This window comes from Boleophthalmus pectinirostris, unplaced genomic scaffold (assembly GCF_026225935.1).
Source record: "Boleophthalmus pectinirostris isolate CB_2022bp ecotype Guang Dong unplaced genomic scaffold, ASM2622593v1 HiC_scaffold_17, whole genome shotgun sequence".
NCBI classification, from domain to species: domain Eukaryota; kingdom Metazoa; phylum Chordata; class Actinopteri; order Gobiiformes; family Gobiidae; genus Boleophthalmus; species Boleophthalmus pectinirostris.
The window spans coordinates 4,441,799-4,464,417 of record NW_026571115.1 but is presented as its reverse complement, the minus strand read 5'-3'; the positions used below and the strand labels follow the sequence as shown (position 1 = coordinate 4,464,417).

Here is a 22,619-nt window from a genome sequence, read left to right as displayed (position 1 = left end):
TGACATGAGTTTTTTTATTTTTTGTCAACAACTTGAAAGAATATCCCAGGTTTAACTTGACCCTGTTGGAGTGTAACTCTTTCCTACATTCTGATACTTTACTTATTTCAATAGTCCCTCTAGTTTCTGAATAAGAGACATTTGAATGTCAAAAATCTGCCCCTGTTTCCCTCCATTACCGACTGATCGGACCTAATGTTGCTTCTGTCAAATAATCAGGTATGAAAACAAATTCTTGGTCTGAAAAAAGAACCGAATAAACACGCAGGGTCTGTGTGTTAAACGTGTGAATGAAACAAAACACAAAAACATGTCTCCAGGTCTGTTTGTGATGATAACACAGAGAATCGTGTAACATGAGCTCTTTAAACCTTGTGTCTCTCTTCTCCTGTGCAGCCTGTTCCCTCTGGAGGCCATGCCCGCTCCAGAGACCATCGCCCTGGGAGAGTGCACCCTGTCCCAGTCGCAGGAGCAGCTGTCCCCGCCCCTCTCCCGCACCGACAGCACCGTCTTCAGCCTGTCCCGGGCCGAGTCCCTGTGGAACTCCTCTCAGCACTCGGGCGCCTCCTCCTCGTCCGCCCCGCCGCGCTGCTCTGACGTCTACTGGCTGCCCATACACCTCATGTCCACCGGGGGCAGCTTCCTGTTCTGCGGCGTGGTCATAAGCGGACTCTATTTCGCCGGACACTGCAGGAAGGTCACCAACATCCTGGGCCCGGCGCTGCTCTCGATCGGGCTGATGGTTTTCGTTGTGGGCGTGGTGCTCATACCGATAACCAAAGAAAACCGGAAACAAAGCATGAAGAAACCTTTGTCCTACTACAGACCGCCCGTCTTCAATATATGACTTTGAAAAGGACTTCCAGTTTTAAGCATGAAAAATTTTTTGAATTTGTGGGAACAGACAAAACTTTGGCAGGTTGAGACGCCAACGAAGTGTTAAAGTGACTGTGTGGAGGTGAAGAGGAGGAGATGAAGAGGCAGAGAAAAAGAGGGAGAGTGTATTTGAATGAATGAGCTGAGAGCTGATTGGTGGAGAGGAGAAGGACGCAGGTTGTGATTGGCTGACAGTGACGGGCCGTCGGCGTGCGGGGTTTGAGAACGAGAATGAATGAGAGGAGATTTTACTGCTTTTAAAGTGGGACTAAACACCTAACTCCGCCCACAACCGCGTTTCAAACGGAGCTGGCGGTCTGGGCGGAACCTGGAGGACTAAAGGGGAGAGTGGGGGGAGGGGCGGGGTCTGGAGGACTAAAGGGGAAGTGTGAGAGGACTAAAAGGAAGAGTAAGGGGGGAGGGGTCTGGAGTATTTAAGGGGAGAGTGAGGGAGACTAAAGGGGAAGTGTGGGGAGGGGGTTTGACTAAAGGACTAAAAGGAAGCGTAAGGGGGTGTCTGGAGGACTAAAGGGAGAGTGAGGGGGGAGGAAAAAAGGGTGGGGTCAGGAGGACTAAAGGGGAGAGTGAGGGGGCGGGGGTTTGGAGAACTAAAGGGGAAGCATGGGGGGGGTCTGGAGGACTAAAAAGTAAGAGTGGGGGGGAGGTCTGGAGGACTAAAGGGAAGAGTGAGGGGGAGGGGTCTGGAGGACTAAAGGGAGAGTGAGGGAGGGGCAGGGTCTAGAGGAATAAAGGGAAGACTGAGGGGGACTAAAGGGGAAGTGTGAGAGGACTAAAAGGAAGGGGGGAGGGGTCTGGAAGACTAAAGGGGGGAGTGAGAGGGACTAAAGGGAAAGTGTGGGGAGGGGGTCTGAAGGACTCAAGCGGAGAGTGAGGGGGGAGGAAAAAAGGGTGGGGTCTGGAGGACTAAAGGAGAGAGTGAGGGGGACTAAAGGGGAAGTGTGTGTGTGTGGGGTGGGCTGGAGGACCATAAGGAAGAGTAAGGGGGAGGGGTCTGGAGGACTAAAGGGAGAGGAGAGGAGGGGTCTGGAGGTGTAAGGAGCAGTGTGATTGGTCTAACAGGTATCCACACTTCAAACTCCGCCCCTGCAGACAAATGTTATCAGGGAAGTCCTGTGTGACGTCACATAGTACTTGAAGTTGTAGAGGCCACTGGAGACACTGGAGACTCAGTTTTTGAACACAACACTGCAAATTTACCTAGTTTGCACTAAATTTGCCAAAGCGATTACGTGGAAGAGTAGATAATGCTGTTCAAACACCATGTACACAGTGTGGTAGATGAGTTAGTGTTTAGTTCCACTTTAAATCAAATAAAGGCCTTGCTAACATCGGGGGTTGTTTGATAGAAGATATTTTTTTAAAGTCTTAAAGTGCAATTGAACAAAAATAGAAATGAGGATGACCAAAGACAGAACAACACGAAGACCCGTCCTGGTAATGCATCTTGAGAAACTACGCACGTGTGAATACATTTAAGGGAATGGCTTCGTTACGGTAAACTCTGGATGCCTTCACTTATTTATAGCTCCGCATATGAAGCAGTACGTTGGGCTGATGCATCTCTGCTAGTGTTAGTGTTATTTAAGCATGAAAACCGAATGTGAATGAAGACAAAACCTGAGAATGTGTCATGTGCAATATAACTGAGATCCATAAAGTATCTGCATCAACTTAAATAATATAGAGGAATGTTTCATACTTCTACTGTAACACCAGAGTCTGGAGCAGAGGGCAGGGTTAGACGTGACAAAAAAGAATCATGACAAATCTGCAGTGTTGGGGAGTAACAGATTACATGTACTGGAGTTATGTAATCAGAGTACAAATGATGAGTAACTGTATTCAGTTACAGTTACTGTTTCAGTGAGTGGTAATTGGATTACTGTTACTTTGTTGAAATAAATGGATTACACGGCGGGATTTTCCTGTTTTCACATTTTGGGCTAAACTAGGACTAAACCAGGACTAAACCAGGACTAAACCAGGACTAAAACCAGGACTAAAGCAGGTCTAAACCAGGACTAAACCAGGACTAAAACCAGAACTAAAGCAGGACTAAACCAGGACTAAAACAAGGACTAAACCAGGACTAAAACCAGGACTAAACCAGGTCTAAATCAGCACTAAGCCAGGACTAAAACCAGGACTAAAACCAGGACTAAAACCAGGACTAAAGGACTAAAACCAGGACTAAACCAGGTCTAAACCAGCACTAAACCAGGACTAAAGCAGGACTAAAACCAGGACTAAAACCAGGACTAAACCAGGACTAAACCAGGACTAAATCAGCACTAAACCAGGACTAAAACCAGGACGAAAACCAGGACTAAATCAGGACTAAACTAATACAACATGACACTTAACAGTAGGTGGACATAACTGAAGGCAGCAGTGATCTCATATAAAAATCATTTTTCTATCAATAATATTTTTTATATGGTCAAATAAAGACTGAACAAACATGAATTTTCAGGATGTGGTTGATACATTCGTGTAGTTTAAAAAAACATGACAATAGCATAATAAATAATCCAAAGTATTCAGATTACATTACTCATTTTAAGTAATTTAATGGATTACGTTACAAACTACATTTTGGGGTATGTAATCTGTAATCTGTAGGGGAATACATTTTAAAAGGAACCTTCCCAACACTGCAAATCTGACATTAAAATCAGCATAGTTTTGATCATCAGAATAGTTTTCCGGACTAAACACCACACTGGACTCCAACACGTGTGTCAAAAGAGCTGTTCTATATAAAACAGTATTATTAAAAGTAACTTTTACATTTTAAATCAAGTACAATCACAACTGAACTTGGGTCCAGAGCGTTCACCTGCAGACAGAGGACACACAAAGACCATGGAGTGAAATTTACCCACTAGCACAGATTCACATGCCATATAACGCATCTTTATAAACTGAATTACTGTTGTATTATTATTATGCCAAAAAATGAAGTATTGTTTATCTATTTGTCATGATGGCTGCAGGTGCTGGGGTTTAGAGACCATTCAGATCATTCATTTCAATTTTTAAACCAACTGGAAACTGGCAACGAAAATGAGAGAGTCATGTGAGACTCATTCTGCTTTCTGATTGGATAAGAAGCTTATTGGTCATCATCATTTACAAACAAACTTGACTTTTGTCTCTCGTCAGATGAACAGAGTTTAGTGTTTAGAGCTTCGCTCACTGATTCTGCAGAAATCCGCCATGTTTTTCAGTCCTTTGTGATATATATATATATATATATATATTTTTTTTTTTTTCCATGGACCATGTGTGTCCCTGATTGGCTCACCCGTGGTTAACTGATTTCACCGCTGAACAGAGTCACATCTGAGTAAAGTTTTGGGGAAGTCGGTCAAAGTCCGGGTTAACCTGGGCTCATCACAGGACCTCAGCAGGACAGTTTAAATGGAATGTTTTTATTGAACTAAAGCATGAGAGTATTTGCATTGTGGTGTGTAAATAGTCACATTTCTACTATTCAAAGTGTTATTATTATTAGCAAACATTTTCAAAACACCAGGAGACAGATAAAGACACGTTCTGTTAAATGTTTTCAAGCATGACTTTGTGGAGCGTTTGGAATAAATAAAAAGCTGGAATAAATAGTTTCTTGCATTTTTATTGTATTTATTTAAATGAATGAATGCTGTTGTGTCCCTGGGCAAGACACTTAACCCCCTTGTGCCTAGGTCAGGGGTGTCAACCTCAAATTCACAGAGGCCAAAATTAAAAACTTGGACTAATTTGTGGGCCAAACTAAATATTTATTGGAAAATTTCAACAACATCTGCATGTTTTCTCTTCTTTTGAGATACGTAACATTAAACCTTTTCTTATTAAAATAAATGTTTCATAATAGTTTTGCTTAAACATTGAATCCAGAACAAGTATAATATAAAATAATTACATTTTGAATAAATAATGTCTCTATAGTCTATCTGTAGCCAGTGAGCAGCTCTAATGCATATTTGATATGATCTCGTGGGCCAATTTGGCCCCTGGGCCTGAGTTTGACATGTCTGGCCTAGTGGTTCATTGTTGTAAAGCACAAACCTTACTCTTTACTCTTAACTCTCTTGGCCTGGAAGAGTATACTATTCCACAGTATTTCAATAAATGTATCTATCTGCTTGGAGAATGTCCCAAAATATGGCTTTAACTTCTGTTTCTTCTTTCCACCTCCTGAAAGTTACGTGTTATCACTTTAAAGATCCTATACTGTGTGAAATGGACTCTCGTGAGCTTTAAACCATGTTATAATACTGTTACGTCCTCATAAACAGACCTGAAGGTTGTGTTTTGTTTCATTCACATGTTTTAATAATCCTTTATTATTAATCTGTCTACATCTCCAAAACCTCAAATTCTCTGTTCCATCTTGTGATGTCATGAAGCGGTAGTTTAAGTGAACAGCTCCTTTTACCTTCAGTTCGGTAGAGATTAACAATTCCTGAGGCTTAAATGATTGTAATGAAGGTGTGTGCATTTTAAAAACACAGTGGAGCACTTCTTGTATTTCCAGATGACATCACAAGTGAAGTTTGAGAGAAAAATTCATCTTAAATGTTCAGGGTTTGTGTGTTAAACGTGTGAATGAAACAAAACACAAATCCAGGTCTGTTTGCGATGAAGAAAACAACATTAGAACATACTATAAAATACCAAATAATAACAGAGATTCAGTTAACCGCTGGGTCCACTTTAAACAGCGGGTGTAGGTGTATATTTTGATAAATAACCACCGGTTCCAAATAAACGCCGAGTCTAATGTAGTGGAGTCCAGCAGTGGTTGTGTCTGCTGCTGAGGAGCTGCTCAAACTCCCATTTCCCTTTTTTGTGTTTTATTTAACCAAGATTTGATGATTAGTGCAGCGACACCACAGAGAGCGTGATGTTTACAGCGATACAGCTCAGTCCTGCCTTTACCAGACTGAATAGTTGTGTGACTGAATGGACAGGCTGTATTCTCTGTGCTGCGTCTGATCAGCCTCAGCTTCACTGAAAAAGTGGAGGAACAGACAATGTCGCTGTAAAATCCCTATTTCTAAGTGACGTAAAAAAGAAAGATGGAGCAACATAGCACACAGGAAATGGAAGCAGATTTCAGTAATATTTGTAAGGATTTATTAACAAAAATAGTCTTGGAGGAAAGTGGGGTCCAAGAAGGCAGCAGACAGGAGGTAGGTGGTGGTTCAGACTGACCAGAGGTTGATGGAATCTGAGGCAAATGTGATGAAGCTGGCTCCACCCAAAGGTACTGAAGAATGGACAAAAGAAAACTGGTAAGTATAAAAAATCTTCAACATTCACAAAAATAGAGAAAGCCTGAGTAGAAGTTCACCACTTGATCACGGAACGAGATGATTGAGTGATGAAGAGGAGTGGAGCTCAGCAGTTCAGTGTAATTGTGATCTGCCCAGGAAACTCCAAACAAGATAAGGAGAGAAGAGGAAGGGGGCAGGAAAGGAGGGGGAGGAGGAGCAGGACGAAACCCTCACAATATTACTTCAGTTTGGCAATTAAGGTTTTGCGTCTTTGTCACAAAACCAGGTGACCTGGTGTTTATGTCGCCATATTGGAGGTCAAACTATCCATCTGGACCAACGTGTAGTGTTTATGTGTGATAATATTTGAATAGAATAACAATGGTTTTGACCTGTGTTGCTGCTGGATGTTCTGGCTGGTGTCAATCTGCTAAAGAAGGAGGCAAAAGTATCTTTCTTCAGATCCTGGCTGATAAAGATCACAGACAGAGGTGGAGAGTGACATAAAAACAGAGGGATAGAGCCCACTGAGTACAATCATCTGTGCAGTTATGTAATGTAACCAGTACATTACTTGGGCCTAGGGCTAAGTAAAGAGTGAAATAATGAGAAACAAAGTTTTACAAATGTTTATTGAAAATTAGATGCAGATTGAAGTTACCTGTAAAAGAAAAGGGAAAAAGTAAAGTGCATTTAAATTGTAAAAGTAATTCTAAAGTGATTGTACTTGCCCTCTGGTGTGGTCTGCCTCAGGTGCTCCGGCCAAAAGAGTCCCCGGGGAGCCAGAGCACCTTAAGAAGGTTCCGGGGCAGCCAACCATGTGTTTGGAGGAGGGGAGCACACATTTTTAACTGGTTCTATTTAGTATTTTAGGGCATTGAACACTGCTAATTTAAATAAAGATAGACATATATTTTTGTAAGTAATATATAATTGGATATTGTTTGGGCACTGTTTTTGATAATTAGCTTTTAAAGATTAAATGTAGAGTTATTGGAGTTACCTGCTCATTATAGTGGCATCTCCCAATTAGGACAGGGCCTTTAAAAGAAGCCAGCCTCACATTGTTCAGGGGAGGTGCTGTGTGAGCGCAGGTAACTGCTATGCCTGTTTTAACCTTTTTGGAATTTTTGTAAATAGTTTTTGTTTTGTCTTTAATAAATGCACTGGGATCTGCACTGTAAACTGGCTCAACTTGACTCTGTTCCTCCTAAAACCGCTAAGGTTGCCACCAGGCTATTACAAGTTCATATTTCATTTCTGGTGAGGGACCAGCTCCACACAAACGAAGAAGGGATTTACACTAAATGAAATGATATATACCAAAAGGATTTTCTTGCTGGTGTATCTGCACGGAATCCACCCCACCCTGGCCCTCAATTTCCAGCATCCCGGGCAGCTGAGTTTGACCCCCATTCTTCTTCCCCTGGCTGTTCTCAGGAACAGATGTGATATTTGGTGATGAAGAAAGATCTCACCCAACTCACTACAAAATATTTATAAGCTTCTAACCACGTGTAGCTTGGTGGGTGTAGGATGATGTCGAATGAATGAAGTAGCTGTAAATATCTGGATACTAAAGGTCGGGCACAGAGCGAGAATTGATTAAACTGACAAAGCAGTTCGATGGAATTAGATCCGGATCTGTTCCACAACCCAGGAGGACGACTTTAGCTTTATACCTTTTCCAATGATGGCTGATCTAATGAGCTGGTGATTTCGGACAGTTTTATGTCATTTGCGCTGTTTAAAGTCGCCATGATTATATTGCAATAAATGGAATAACCCCAGTCTTGGCCTCCAGTATGGCCACCAAACATTAAATCATGTGACTGCCACATCACATGCAAATCCTTAATTGGGAGGAAGCAGTGATGTGATCGTAGCTGCTGTCGCGTAAGAGGAAAGTTGTGGCAAAGATGCAAGGAAAGGCAAGAGACGAAGCAGCTGGAATCGTGCCCACAAGTTCGGCAAAGTAGTCGCCAGGCCATCGTTAAAAACAGTAAATTATCATCCTACTGGTTAAAAGAATTTCAGTACCATATTTTCCCAGTTTTGTTGAGCAAGATTTTTGTGAGGAAGGAATTAATCTCCTGCCCCAAATTGCCGCCTGGTCTCAAATAAAAGCCTGGTCTGTTAAGTGACTGAAACAAATAAACGCCCAGGCTGTTATTTGGTATTTTACAGTAGAAGAGTAAACAGTGTAATATGGGCCCTTTAGTGGCAACTCATGGTCTATATGTTGTTAAATGTGTTACAGTGAAAGTCCTGGCCATGAGCGACTGGAACGATATGTAAACAGACACGATTTGACTAGTGTCTGGAGGAAGAGGATTTCCATAAGATTTTATGCTTTATTTCAGATCCGAGTCGACTCTGACCTCACCTGCAGGGCCAGGAGCTCTCGAAGTCTTGGACTGTTTAACTCTGCTTCTGCTGTTGTTGTTTATTTCGAACTTGCAAAGAAATAACAGAATAAAGACATAACAAAAAGCAACTAATAACAAGGGTTTGCTGTTCTTATATACAAGGAATTATCGATTATATATATATATATATATATATATATATATATATATATATATATATATATATATATATATATATATATATATATATATATATATATATATCAGGGGTGGGCAATTCTTTTTCCATGGAGCCACATGAGAAACAGAAAATATTGTGGAGGTTCATTTCTGCATAATATGAATTGTATTTCTTTAAAAAAAACAAAAAAAAAAGCAGTAAATATCATTGTTTTGATGACCTGGTGAGACTGGTAAGAGTTTATGTTCTGACTAAGGGTGTTTTCACACTGACAGTATTTGGTGCGCACCAAACGGTCCATTTGAACCAAACGTGGTTTGTTCGGTTCGTTTGCTTTGGTGTGAAAGCGTCAGTTGGAATCGGACCCGAACCAAATCAAGTGGACTGAGACCTCAAAAAAGAGGTGGTCTAGGTTCGCTTGAATCCGCACCAAATGCCAAATTTTGGTGCAGTTCCTCTGGTGTGAACGCGAACCCAGGTCCAAACCACAGACAGTAGGTCCAAACGGACTATTCTAGATGCATCATGGGAGATGATACAGGTCTCTTCTGCCTGAAATGACGTGCTGTACGACTCCAGTGCAGTAACAGATTGTTGTCCAGATGCAGCCGCAATTTATTTTCAAATTATTTTAACAACAATGACCAATGCAGAGAATGTAACACACGAAGATCAGAGCAAGTACCAATGTGCAAACATGTGGCTCCAGAGTGAGTCAAAATTGGGGGTGTGTACGTCTGTTCAGAACCTACACGCACAGAGACGACCCGGTGTTCCCTGTGTTCATGTACCAACCAGCATTTGTTATTTTAGGCTTTAATTAACCAAATAATTTTATGGCAATAGGCAATAGAATCGTGTATCATTCGTTCATTCGTTTTTCAATATAAAATCAAAAAATAAGATAACGAAAAAACAACTGTTTTCTTCATTATTTGTCTCCAAAACCAAAATTAAAAAAAACGATAACGATTTGTTTTTTCAGTTTTCGATTTTGTGTTTAAATGAAGAATGAAAAAACAGATAACGGTTTACTTCCCGTGACTGCGATGCCGGACTTTTGCACCGCATATGGACTGAACCAGGACTGATCCAGGTCCGGGACCAGAGCGGGACCAGAGCGGAACCAGAGCGGGACTCAGAGCTTTGACTTCGAGCCTCCGCAGGTCCAAGCCCCTGCCGTGGGCTCTGAGCCTCTGGTCTGGTCCCCGTCTGATCCCTGTCTAGTGTCAGCCCACCCATGATGACACTGTTTTATAAAACATTTATGGAATCAGTTTTAACATTTTCATTGGTCTCGTGGTTTGGGAGCATTTCTGCTAAAAACAAGAACTCCCTGAATCAGTTGGTTAAATGGGCAAGTAAGGTGATTGGCCATCCTCAGAGCCGCTGGACTCTCTGTACTCGAGACACTTACAGAGGATGTCCCAGAGTATTTTGGGAGACGTGCAACATCCACTAAACTCAGAGTTTCAGCTGATTCCCTCTGGCCAGAGGTTTTTAGTCCCAAGATCTAGAAGGAATCGTTTTAAGAGGAGCTTCATTCCGGGTGCTATCATACTTTTGAATAAATTGTAATCTATTTATTTAAGATTGTGTGTTTTTAACATATTTAAGATTTATTTATTGTGATTTTAGACAAGTGTGTTGGATGATTTTAATTGGTTGTTTATGGAACAAACCATTCTGCACTGGAGCACTGGAACACTTTATTGTAACATTTTATCATGTTTTTATGTGTGTTTTGTGGATGAATGAAATGTGAAATGTGGAACCTGTCTCTTAAATCTGCAAAGCAAATTTACCTACGGGTACGAATAAAGCAACCTAACCTAACCAGCCTGTTTTCGGTCTCAGTCCCGGTCTGGTCCCGGTCTCAGAAAAAGTGAGGCTGCCCAACAAAAAAACGTCATTAAAAACACCTCTAAAATAAAAGCAGTGCCATTTTAGTCCATGCATGAGGTCAAATGATAAATTATGCTTATTTTGTAATTGCAAATGAGCTTACAATGCATGTCTGAAAAAGAATGGGTGGAAGTATGAAGTTATTTGTTCCCACGCATTTCCCTTTTTTATGTTATACCATTAAACATATACAATCATCATTCCCCTTTTGCATTACTTAGAAACTCCGTCTCTTTCATCTCTCATGAATACTCAGTTTTATTGTAATTCTTCTTTAATTCGGCTTCATTTTTACACCGTCTTTTAATTCCACTGATGAACTGTTCCATAGTTTAACTCCACATCCTGAAGCACTAAAGCCGTTCTTAGTTGTCTGCACGCTCACTGGTTTGTTTTGTTTTGCCTCTCAAACTCTAAACCCCTTTCAGAATCATTGCATACTCAAACTTTAGGTCTATATAATATTGAAAAGAGATGGATCACTTCACCATCACTGAATCCCATTTAAAGTGCGTATGACAGGTTTTTATGGTTTTGTAATGTTTACTTAATTTGATGGGATATAATATTATTTATATGGGAAGCCCCTTGAGACGTAGCATCTCGTTTGGGTCCATTAACATTAACAAAAGCAGCATTTACAGAAGAGAAAGAAAAAACAAATCAAAACAGAACGAAAGACAAACAGACAAAGACAACATTCACACAACACACAGACAGCATTCATACTATACAATCCAGAATCCTAAAATATACATACATCTCTTTGATTTGATCATCACCACACCTGTATTTGTAAATTAGTGAAAAAAAGCAACTCTATGTACCAGAGAAAGTACATAGAACAAAAATGTATTTTTATGAAAAACAGGAGCAGGATGTTTGTAAGTATCTGGAGACTGATGCCTTAAACTGGTGGATTGATGTAACTGATCGGATTGAGGAGGGTAAGTTGTTCCATTCATTTGGAGCTTTGAAGTTAAATGCTCTGCGGCCAATTTATTTTTTTTTTATGACAGAGACATTAAAAAATAATTGTTCAGTGTGACGTAAATGATATGCTGATCTAAATGGAATCAAAAGCGCTTTTAAGTACAGTGGGAACTTTGAGGAATAACATTTAAACACAAAAAGTGTAGCTGTGTTCTGGATGTAAGAGAGCGACAGGTGAGCGATGAAAACATTTGACAGTGTTGTGTTCTATAGGGACGTCTTAATACAAACCTACATATACTGTTATAAATGACATCTCACAATCGAAGGTTAGATGATGAGGTGTTCTGATAAATTATGTCTGCGTATTCGAGTATTGGTAGAAGTAATAGGCGAGTTTCATTGTTGACAAAAGCGCGCGTTGCATGCTGGGAATTATTTTGGTCGGCGGCAAGAAATACTAATTCAACATGACGGACGGAGTGAGAAAACACGTAAAGGGGATTGATCCCGGTTATTTATCCAGTCTAACGGCAGAGGACCCAAGACCATTTGACCAGAAATTGGTCATAAACATCGATGGACGACAAATCACCCTTTTCAACCCCGACAAAGCCTGGACCAAACTCTGCTCGGATCTTCTACGTTTGCTCTGCGGATGTTTGAAAGTCATTTAATTCACCATTAGTGGTTCTTTTCACTCAGAATACAAAAAAAGACATTTTCCGTCTTCTGTGCTTCTATTTGTGCATCTGATAATGCAGCAGAAATTTACCATTATCGGGAATAAATACGCGAGGTTACGCACTGTGTTTGACCACTATCCTGTTTCTTGCTTCTGACCAAAATATTTCCCAGCATGCAACGTGCGCTTTTAATAACAATGACGTCAGCTGAAACTCGCCTATTGTGAGGCAATTTGTTTTCTGACAGATAAAGTGAAACAATTAATGTTTAAGTATAATATCCTCAGCTGGTTAGAAGCTTTCTTTGTAACTGAATCTATGTGAAAGTTAAAATTAAATTGTGAATCTAAAACAAGACCAAGATATTTAAATTGGTCAACTTTTACCATTGGGGTTCCATCAATAAAGTTAATTACATAGTTGTTGCTATCAACATTATTTTTGTATTTAAATAGCATATGATATGATTGTTCATATTAAGGAAAAGTTTGTTACCGGTGAACCATTTTTGAATCAGAATAAAATCTGACTGTAGTGTTCTTTGAATTTGGGCAATATCATTACCTGAAGAATAAATTACTGTGTCATCAGCATAAAGGTGAATTTTGGATTTAGGACAATATCCAATCCAGTCCACTTTATTTCTATAGCACATTTGACAAACAAACAGTTCCAAAGTGCTGCAGAAATACATAATAATAACAACAATAATCAGATGATAAAATAAACTACTTAAATAATATTAGTCTTAAAATAATAAAACCAGTAAAATAAAATAAAAACAAAATCATAGAATAGAAATAAAAAAAACAATAAATACATTTAAAACCAATAAAAACACATAAAAATGAATAAAAAACACAGAGGAGAACACAACTCGCACGGTGTTAAAAGCCAGAGAATAAAAGTGGGTCTTAAGGCGAGACTTAAAACTCTCCACTGTGGGGGCAGAACGTTCCAGAGCTTAGTTGTCAGCAGTTGTGTAAATCCTGAATGGCGACAGGAAGCTGAAGCACAGCAAATACCATGTTTGCCAAAACCCAGGACTGAAGCAAGGACCTTTAGATCTTCAGTCTAACGCTCTCCCAACTGATCTATGTCGGCATGGTTTTCCAAAATCATAGCGAGTGCACATATACAGCTCTTAACATAATCTAATAGGACAACTGACTGTCAGAGGCTAGCACAATCTCTGCTGTTTCGCTGCACAACATTTACAAAGTAATCAAAAAATCTAATGACCCTGACGAACCTTCTGATCTGGAGTCAGACGAGACGCAAGTCTAAGACAAGCTGCTGTAGTGCCAGTGACATCACATTTCATTCCAGTGGAACATCCATATGTGAAGACACAGACGTCTCTGATGTAGCTGTGTTGTCACTATGCCACAGGGTTGTCAGATCCCTTCGGTGTCGAGTGCATTGTCTCCATTCTGGTTGATTGCATTGTTGTTGTGGCCGAGAGGTTAAGGCGACGGATTTGAAATCCGTTGGGGTCTGCCCGCGCAGGTTCGAATCCTGCCAACAACGGCATGTCCAGCTCGAGTTTGGGGAATGTGGCGCAAACGATGTTGCCTTTAAGATCTTGTTTCTGGGGGTTTTGTTGTTTTGTTTTGTTTTTTTTTTGACAGTAATCACATTGTGTGTTGTTGTGGCTGAGTGGTTAAGGCGATGGACTAGAAATCCATTGGGGTTTCCCCACGCAGGTTCAAATCCTGCTAACAACGAAAAGCAGTGAATTCAAACACAGGTCGACAGGGAGAGTCATTTCCAGTTTTTGAGACAGTGTCTCAATGGAGCTTATCCAGGGCGGCTGCTGAAAAGCCTACGTCAGGGCAGGATGCTGCAAAGCCTACCTTGTCTTAGTTTGGCATCAGAGAGCTCAATGTGAGGTCATTTCACGTGGTTTCTGGGAGGTTACCGTGATACTGGCTATATGCTTTGCTTGTTGACTTTTTCATAGGATTTGCTGCTAAGCATATGAAAGCAACTAGTGACAAAACCCAAACGGTGTTCTCTAATTATTTGCTTGGGACAGTCGAAACAGAGATGAGCGCCACAGTTCCCCTCAACATAGTACGCATCGTCTCTGTACTTTGTTAGTAAAGAGACCAATAGGTCAAAGCCAGAATTTCCCATATGGTCTAGCGGTTAGGATTCCTGGTTCTCACCCAGGCGGCCCGGGTTCAACTCCCGGTATGGGAATTCCTAGCTTTTGGGATCAACAGTAGTGGCTTATATGCACTCAGTCATTCTCTGTCTTACTACTGCTAGCTATCTGTGATTTTGATATGCTTTTGTCTGTAGGGAGTCACCATATCATTTCACTGACTTGCGATACCACTATGAGAGGACACTGTGATGTCACTGTGTGATGTCACCTCCACCTTGTGATGGTGGCATAGTGGATAGCATAGCAGCCTTTGAGGCCCTTTGAGGAGACTGTGGTGTCAGCGTGAATGGAACGTGATGCCACTGTGTGACAAGCTGTTCAACTCGCGATGGGGTGGTATAGTGGCTAGCATAGCTGCCTTCCAAGCAGTTGACCCGGGTTCGATTCCCGGCCATCGCAATCTTTGGTTGTGAATCATGGTGACCTGGGTTTCTTTGAAAAGTAGCAGTAGTCTGTTCATGTATCAGAAAAGTCTGACTTTATCAATGTTTCATGTTTGTAATCATTTACGAAGCAATTGAGAAGTATATTGTCATGCTAGAAGACTTCATTCCTAGCTCCATGGTTTGTTATTACCTACATCCAGTGAATATTTCCAACTGTTCTTGTTCACTTGTTATAAATATAGAATCGCTTTGTTCAGTTGTGGCGTGTAGGGAGGGTGTGTCTGGGACCAACGGATTGTCGGTGTGTTCGCAGTGACTCAGTTGTTCAGTCGTGTCTAGAAGTGGCACATTGCACTCGCTTTTTCGGTTCGTTCCTCCGTTCCGTTCCTCGTCGGTGTGGAGTGATGAGTGTGTCTGTGGGTGTGTTTCGCTGTGTGGTCTCTGTCTGCTCTGTGTGTGTTTGTGTGTTCTGTGGGTGGTGCGGCTTTGTAGTTTACTGAAGTCGTGCTGGGACACCCAAGTGGATTCATGTATGGGGCGCTCTGGATTGTGTGGCGCGCAATCGTTTTTTGATGGGGTTGGAGGCTTAAGAGCACATCTAAAAGCCTGGAAAATATGGTACAAACCCGAGGCACTCGACTGAATATATTAAAAGTCCTTCATTCAATTCAGTTTAAGTTAGTTTCTATAACACATTTAAAACAACTTCAGCTGACCAAAGTGCTTCACATAAAAGTCAACAAAATAGAAGAAACAGTTACATATACAGATATACTTTATTGCATGAAGGGACACCAACGCGTTTTGACCAGCAGGATGGTCTTCATAAGGCAAAGTGGTAAAACAGGACACACAGGTACCATTAAATACAATTAATTATCAATCACATGACAACATCAGATGACTATTGGAAAAAGACAATGAACAAACCCAAAACAACAACAAACAAAAAAAAAAAAAAAAAAAAAAAGGGGTTGGCCAACCATGAGGGATGTATAGGTTCATATGTGACATTAACAGTCTGTTGTTCTGTTCTATTGTTATTACTAGAACTTGACTTTCAAGATCAAATGTCAGTTTCTGGTCTCTGATTTTAACAAATAAATTTCCCTCAAAAGGTGCAACTAGTCCAGTATATGTTTTCACTAGCTTGGACCACACCAACAATGACATAGTGCAAAGAGGTTGATTGATAATGTACGAAGCGGGACAGAGATGGCTGGGTTGAGACTCTGGGTGGGGGCTCCGTCTCAATCTACAATTGGCCCAGCCTGAACGGGACCCCCCTCGTAGGCGTCTTATGACTGAAAGACGAACAAAATGGTGGGTGGGAGGGTGGGGTCAAGTTCGCCGAGACAAACTGGGATGATGGGAAAGGCTGCTACATACAGGCTTCTGGGAAATTCGAGGCGTGGGCGAGGTGAGTTGTGGTTCGCTGGTGAGAGGAGAGAGCGGCTGAGGTGTGGTCCTGCTCCTCAATCTCACTTAATCATATTAACTACTACTACTTTTTCTTCTTCATTATGCATTTTTTTGGCTGGTGCGACTTATACTCCAGAGCGACTTATAGTCCAAGAAATACAGTAATTTAACATTTTTGGAAAATGTTCTGCACCAAAGTTCCTGTTAAAAACTGAAATCAAACGTTATAGTTCACGTTTTGAGAGTAATCAGATAACACTATTTGAGTTAATTTAAGATGAAATTATGTACAAATCTGGTCAAACTGGTCTTCTCTCGCGGGAGTTTGAAGTGGTGGGTGGGAGGAGCCAAGTGGTGGGGGCAGTTGCATTAACTTCAACCATATCAACTCTGGAAACTAACTCCAACTCCAACCCAAATAGGTAAAATAACACTTTTTTTGTGATAAAAAGAACTCTGAAATATTTTACCCTGAAATCTTAACCTACTGTAATGAGGACTGTAATATGTGTAAAGTGCAGGCTAGTAATCACTACAGGGTGTCGGGTCAGGACAGCAAAAGTAGAAGTGCAGGTGAGTTAGAAGAAGGAGGGAGTCCACATCCAGGTAAAAGTAGAACGTTTCTTTAATGTCTGAGTGAATAAGGACATGTGTGGTTCTCTATAAAAGAAAGAATAAACAAATACAAATAATATATTCATAATAAATCTAAATGGTGGTTACGTATGTTAACATGTAAAAATAACAACTTGAATCGATCGATTAAAATCACAAAACTTTATTCCCTATTCAGAATGCATGAATATGCAAATGATATGTTGAGCAGGTTCACGCCTTGGATCCTCCCTGAAGCATCTCCATTTTCCTTTACCATGAGGGGATGACAGCCATGTTTAAATTACAGCCAAGTCTATATAGGCTTGGTGCCAGCCAAAACGACTCCACCACAGTTGCTCTTTAAAAAATGTCCTTAAAAGTACACAACCTTCATCTCTGCAAAGGGAATACCTTAAAAACATATATGTTTTCACACAGTGGAACCTTTAAACATATATATCAGATTTCAATGGTTAAGCAAAACTCAATGTGTAATATTCAAACAGATATATGATTTCAGTATTTAATATACGCACGATACTTTATTACTTGATATAGTTGTCACATAACAGATGAACTTGTGATTATTTACATCATACTGCAGATTACAAAGTGACCGATAGGGGCCAGTATGGTCGGTACAGTTGTAATTAGTGCTGTCATGCGATAAAAAAAATTGAGAGATTAATTAATTATGATCTGTAATTAATTAATCTAATTAATCTCTTTTTTTAATCTCACCTAAAAATTGCTGAGAAAAGCCTTCAATTTGAGGTATTTTCATTTAAATTCATTATTACATTATTGTGGCAGATCAAAAGACTGATATAGAACAAAAAAGTGACTTTATAAAGTCATTTATTGTTTAACAAATCTCTCCAATTTGGCTGTTGAGCCCAAGTCTCCATGAATAAGAAACTGTTTGCTGTAAAGTAGCAAAGACGAGGAAATCTGAACATAATAACTTTTGTCTACTTAAAGACAATAAAAAGTCCAGTCTTTCCTTCACCATATTGAAAAATATTATTGATAGAGAAATGCTTTATATATGAGATCACTGGTTTTAGTCCTTGTTTTAGTCCTGGATTAGACCTGCTTTAGTCCTACTTTAGTCCTAGTTTAGTCCTGGAATGGGTTAGTCCTGGTTTTAGTCCTGGTTTAGTCCTGGTTTAGTCCTGGTTTGGTCCTGGTTTAGTCCTGGTTTAGTCCTGGTTTAGTCCTGGACTGGGTTAGTCCTGGTTTTAGTCCTGGTTTAGTCCTGGTTTAGTCCTGGTTTGGTCCTGGTTTAGTCCTGGTTTAGTCCTGGGTTAGACCTGGGTTAGTCCCAGTTTTAGTCTTGGTGTTAGTTCTGGTTTAGAGGCGCACAGAAGGAAGCGTGGTTTACGCAGCGTACGCGAGAAAAAGTACGAGGCTCACGGGAGCACGTCGGTGTCCGCGCAGTAACTACGGAAGGAAACGTGGTCCGCGCGTTCTCAGGTTAATGACGATGATGAAGGTGTGTGTTTGTTTTTGTTTTGTGTTTGTTTGTTTCGATGCAAATGTCCGGGTTTTCATTACCGTTCATTGGGGGCATTAAACTGAGCATCTCTCGTAGCGTCTGTGACTCAGAAGGAGCGAGACACAAACAGTCGGTCAGTCTGAAACATGCCAAAGCACAAATGCACATTTAACAATGACTTGTACAAGAAATTCTCCGTTTTCCGTCCTGGTCGGGACAAGTGGGAGGTCATGTGCACAGGTTGTGAGGTGAGAGTACAGTGTCCCTCGTTTATCGCGGGGGTTACGTTCTAAAAATAACCTGCGATAGGTGAAATCTGCGAAGTATTCAACTTTATATTTTACAATTATTATATCTGTTTTAAGGCTGTAAAACCCCTCAGCACAAACTTTATACACGTTTCTCACACAGGACAGGTGCAACCCTTCTTAAACCTTATCGTTGCTGTCGTCCTTTTGTTATTTTCCTCCTTCTTTATGTAACGAACCAAAGATTTGTGTATTCTGTAATGGAGCCTACAGCGCAGAGTCCTGCACGGCTCCATTTTTGGAGACCCCCAGTACAACACTGCACCCGCCCGTTAACCCATGATTATATCAAACTTTCGCGCTGCCTATACCATGGACTGAACTAAGACTAAACCAGGACTAACCCAGGACTAACCTAGGACTGATTCCAGGACTGAAGAGGAGGATTAAACCAGGACTGAACTAGGACTAAAACAGGACTGAACCAGGACAAAAACAGGAGTAAACCAGAACTGAAACAGGACTCAGTGTTGGGACGGGCTCGGAGGTGATTGCAGGAGAAAGGATTGACGGAGCTACACACCTCATGGAGGTAAACTCGGCAATTGCCCGATCGCGCTTTGCGGACAAACTTCTCACCGTTCTCTCTCTTAAGTCCAAGATTAGACCTGGTTTAGTCCTGACCCACCCGTATGTTAAAAAAAATAAAAATAAAAAAATCCGCAAAACGGCAAGATCGCGAAAGGTGAACCACGATATAGCGAGGGACGACTGTAGCTCAATGTCGAGGCCCCACCTCCCACCCCCGGTAAGGTGTCTGGGTTTTCACAAATGGAAATATGGTCACACTATCTTGTGGTGAAAAAGGGGTATGACAATGAACAACAACTAATGATAAGATAAGATAAGCCTTTATTAGTCCCACAGTGGGGAAATTCCAGTGTTGCAACGCACAATTCAAGAACAGCAGGAAAATGGTAACACGCAATAAAACAGGATAATAGATAATGACTTAAAAATAATTTTAAAATAGACTTAAAAACAGACTCTAATGTAACACACTGTTTCGGTGGAGCAAAAATATAAAATACCAAAAAAAGGATTATGTACAATAAAAGTAACAGTGCAGCATATGAACAGAATAAATCTCAGGAAAGTGTCTTCAGTATATCATAATGTTATTTACAGTAATATGACTATGACTACTATAATCTAACAAGAACAACCATTTTATACACTGACGTTTTTGTTCTGTGTATTGATACTAAAAAAGTCCCATTGACAGGACAGAGCAGAACCTTTCCTGAGTGTTTCTAGAATGATCTTGAACAGGTATAAAGCACAGACTAGTACACACACACGGACCACTGAGGGATTACACACATATAAAACCAGTGTTGGGAAGGTTACTTTTAAAATGTATTCCCCTACAGATTACAGATTACAGACCTCAAAATGTAGTTTGTAAAAGAATCCTTTAAGTTATTTAAGGTGGGTAAAGTAATCTGAATACTTTGGATTACTTGATTTGCTGTAGAGAAGCAAAGACGAGGAAATTGTAACATAAGAAGTTTTGTCTGATAAAAGAAAATAAAAAGCCCAGATTTTACTGAACCAAATTAAAAATGTTATTGATAGAAGATGAGGAAATACAGTCCACGCAGCAGGATTTAGTCCTGTTAAATCCTGTTTGAGACAGTTTAGACCTGGTTTAGTCCTAATTTAGACCTGGTTTTAGACCTGGTTTGGACCGGGGTTTAGACCTGGTTTTAGACCTGGTTTTAGTGCTGGTTTTAGTCCTAGTTTAGTCCTGGTTTAGTCCTGGCTAAGTCCTAATTTAGACCTGGTTTTAGACCTGGTTTAGACCAAGTTTAGTCCTAGTTTAGACCTAGTTTAGACCTGGTTTTAGACCTGGTTTAGACCTGGTTTGGACCTGGGTTTAGACCTGGTTTTAGACCAAGTTTAGACCTGGGTTTAGACCTGGTTTAGTCCTAGTTTAGACCTGGTTTAGACCTGCTTTAGTGTCCAGCAATGAGTGGAATTACCAAACAAAAAAAAACAAAAACAAAAAAAGGGAGTAGCCCAAAATGTGAAAACAGGAAAATCCCTCTGTGTAATCCATTTATTTCAACAAAGTAACTGTAATCCAATTACCACTCAATGAAACAGTAACTGTAACCGAATACAGTTACTCATAATTTGTACTCTGATTACATAACTCTGGTACATGTAATCTGTTACTCCCTAACACTGTATAAGACACATGAGAAGAGAAAAGAAAATACCAGTGAATGTGAAAATTCCAGGCAGAACATTTCCGTACATCTACCTGGAGACTAGCATGTGGCAAACTCTCTCCAAGAAAAGTGACGCAATGCATCTTTAATTAACAAATAATGATCCCTTACTTATTTCTGTCTATTCAAATGTCCCTCAGGCTTTGGCCCAGTCTGAACTCAGCCTTCCTCTCATGCAAACCATTCACTTTTAATACAACATTTACCAGTCAAATCCATGAGATCCACATGTTTAACCTGAACACCCACTCATCATCGTGGGTTTGCAGCGATGAAAAAATGGACGTCTCCTGCTCCACCCACAGTCCATTCTTGGATTAGAGACATTCTGTATTTTGTGAACATGGAAAAAGTAAGATGTACTCTTGGGTAGGGCTGGGCGACATGGATCAAAAAATATATCTCGATATATTTTGCTATATCTTGATATACGATATATATCTCGATATGTGTACAGGAAAAAATAACCCTCTAAAACTGAAAACTGCAAAAACAAATCTGCCAAATTCCACAAGGTCTTTTTTTTTTTTTTTATTGAAGTCGGCAGTTCATATAGAAACATTTAACCCTCTCCAGGCAGGCGTTGCAGATTTGCAACAGCTAAATTCCAATTACCTACTTACTCCACATCCATATTTTATGAGCTTTTTTACTCAGGAGCCTTTTCTCCCATCCATGCTGATAAACGTGGACGATGCAGACTGTGTAAGAACGACTACACACAAACGACCTGCCAGAAGTGCAAAGTACTTTTGTTGTTTACAAAGGATTAAAATTGTTTCTTGGAGAACCACACGAAAAAGTGCTGTTGTTCTGCCACTGTAAAGCTGTTACACTGAGCTTTATGTTTTCATTGTTATGAAAAGTGATTTACACATAAAGTTAACGTTCATATCATTTTCAGTCTTCAGTGTTAATTTACCACACCGGACCAATGCTGCAAATCTGCAACATCCCAGACACACTGGATGTGAAGGTCTCTCAAAAAAAACCTCAGGATTGTATATTACTGCCCCATATGATCAATTTCCCCAAATATCTGATTTTTTCCTGTTACTAAACTTTAAATTGAGCCTGAGAGGGTTAAGATGACAAAAATCCCTAATTACATAAATAATAATTGAACTGTAAAATAAAAGAAATAAAACATATGTCCTTCTTTTCATTCATAAATAAAACAACTCAACTCAAGCTCATCTTTGCATTAACTCTGTTATCCAAACCAGAACCAGAACCATGAGCTCCTCCAGCAGAGGAAGATTGGGAGGTTCATTATTTTAACAGATCCATGTTCCAGCAGTAAGGAGCTCTGAGGTTTCCCACAATCCACTGCAGCTCAAACCCAACATTTCCAAACACTATTGTACAAGTGACACTGCAGCAGATTATTCATTAAAATCTTCTGCATAAATAAACTTTACATGACTAAACTTTACAACTTATAAAGCATAACAACTCTAGAGCCACATCAGCCCGTTTGACATTATCATGTGTTTAATGCAGCTTTGCGCAGACTTGTTTATGCTTTAGAAACAAACAGAAACAAAACTTAAAAGCACCTGGCTAATTTGCATAAACAGTGCACTCCTCATGCCGCTGATGTGATTCATCATCTTTCGGACCAAAGGACACGACTCAGTGGAATATGAGGAAGCGCTGCTGATGGTTTTGTCTGTAAATGGTGGAAAATTTTTGTGGCGCTAGAAGTTTTTCACTGGCACCAACTTTCAGCGTTCACAGCGATA

General features: G+C 40.3%; 1 protein-coding gene and 4 non-coding genes across 5 annotated transcripts; all 5 read left to right on the top strand.

Moving 5' to 3' along the window:
* Positions 1 to 409: 409 nt before the first annotated feature.
* LOC129408568 (phosphoinositide-interacting protein-like) lies at positions 410 to 847 on the top strand. Its single transcript, XM_055152319.1, has one exon. It carries the CDS (start codon positions 416 to 418, stop codon positions 845 to 847), a length of 432 nt encoding a protein of 143 aa, XP_055008294.1. The 5' UTR covers positions 410 to 415.
* Positions 848 to 13,701: 12,854 nt separating this feature from the next.
* Positions 13,702 to 13,783, top strand: trnas-uga (transfer RNA serine (anticodon UGA)). The gene has a single exon. It is a non-coding gene; the product is annotated as a tRNA-Ser (tRNA).
* A 115-nt stretch (positions 13,784 to 13,898) lies between these two features.
* Positions 13,899 to 13,980, top strand: trnas-aga (transfer RNA serine (anticodon AGA)). The gene has a single exon. It is a non-coding gene; the product is annotated as a tRNA-Ser (tRNA).
* A 406-nt stretch (positions 13,981 to 14,386) lies between these two features.
* On the top strand, positions 14,387 to 14,458 carry trnae-cuc (transfer RNA glutamic acid (anticodon CUC)). Its single transcript has one exon. It is a non-coding gene; the product is annotated as a tRNA-Glu (tRNA).
* A 293-nt stretch (positions 14,459 to 14,751) lies between these two features.
* Positions 14,752 to 14,825, top strand: trnag-ucc (transfer RNA glycine (anticodon UCC)). The gene has a single exon. It is a non-coding gene; the product is annotated as a tRNA-Gly (tRNA).
* The last annotated feature ends 7,794 nt before the right edge of the window (positions 14,826 to 22,619 follow it).

Coding starts and splice junctions, on each gene's coding strand:
- LOC129408568 (XM_055152319.1), top strand. CDS start 416: ATGCCCGCTCCAGAGACCATCGCCCTGGGAGAGTGCACCCTGTCCCAG.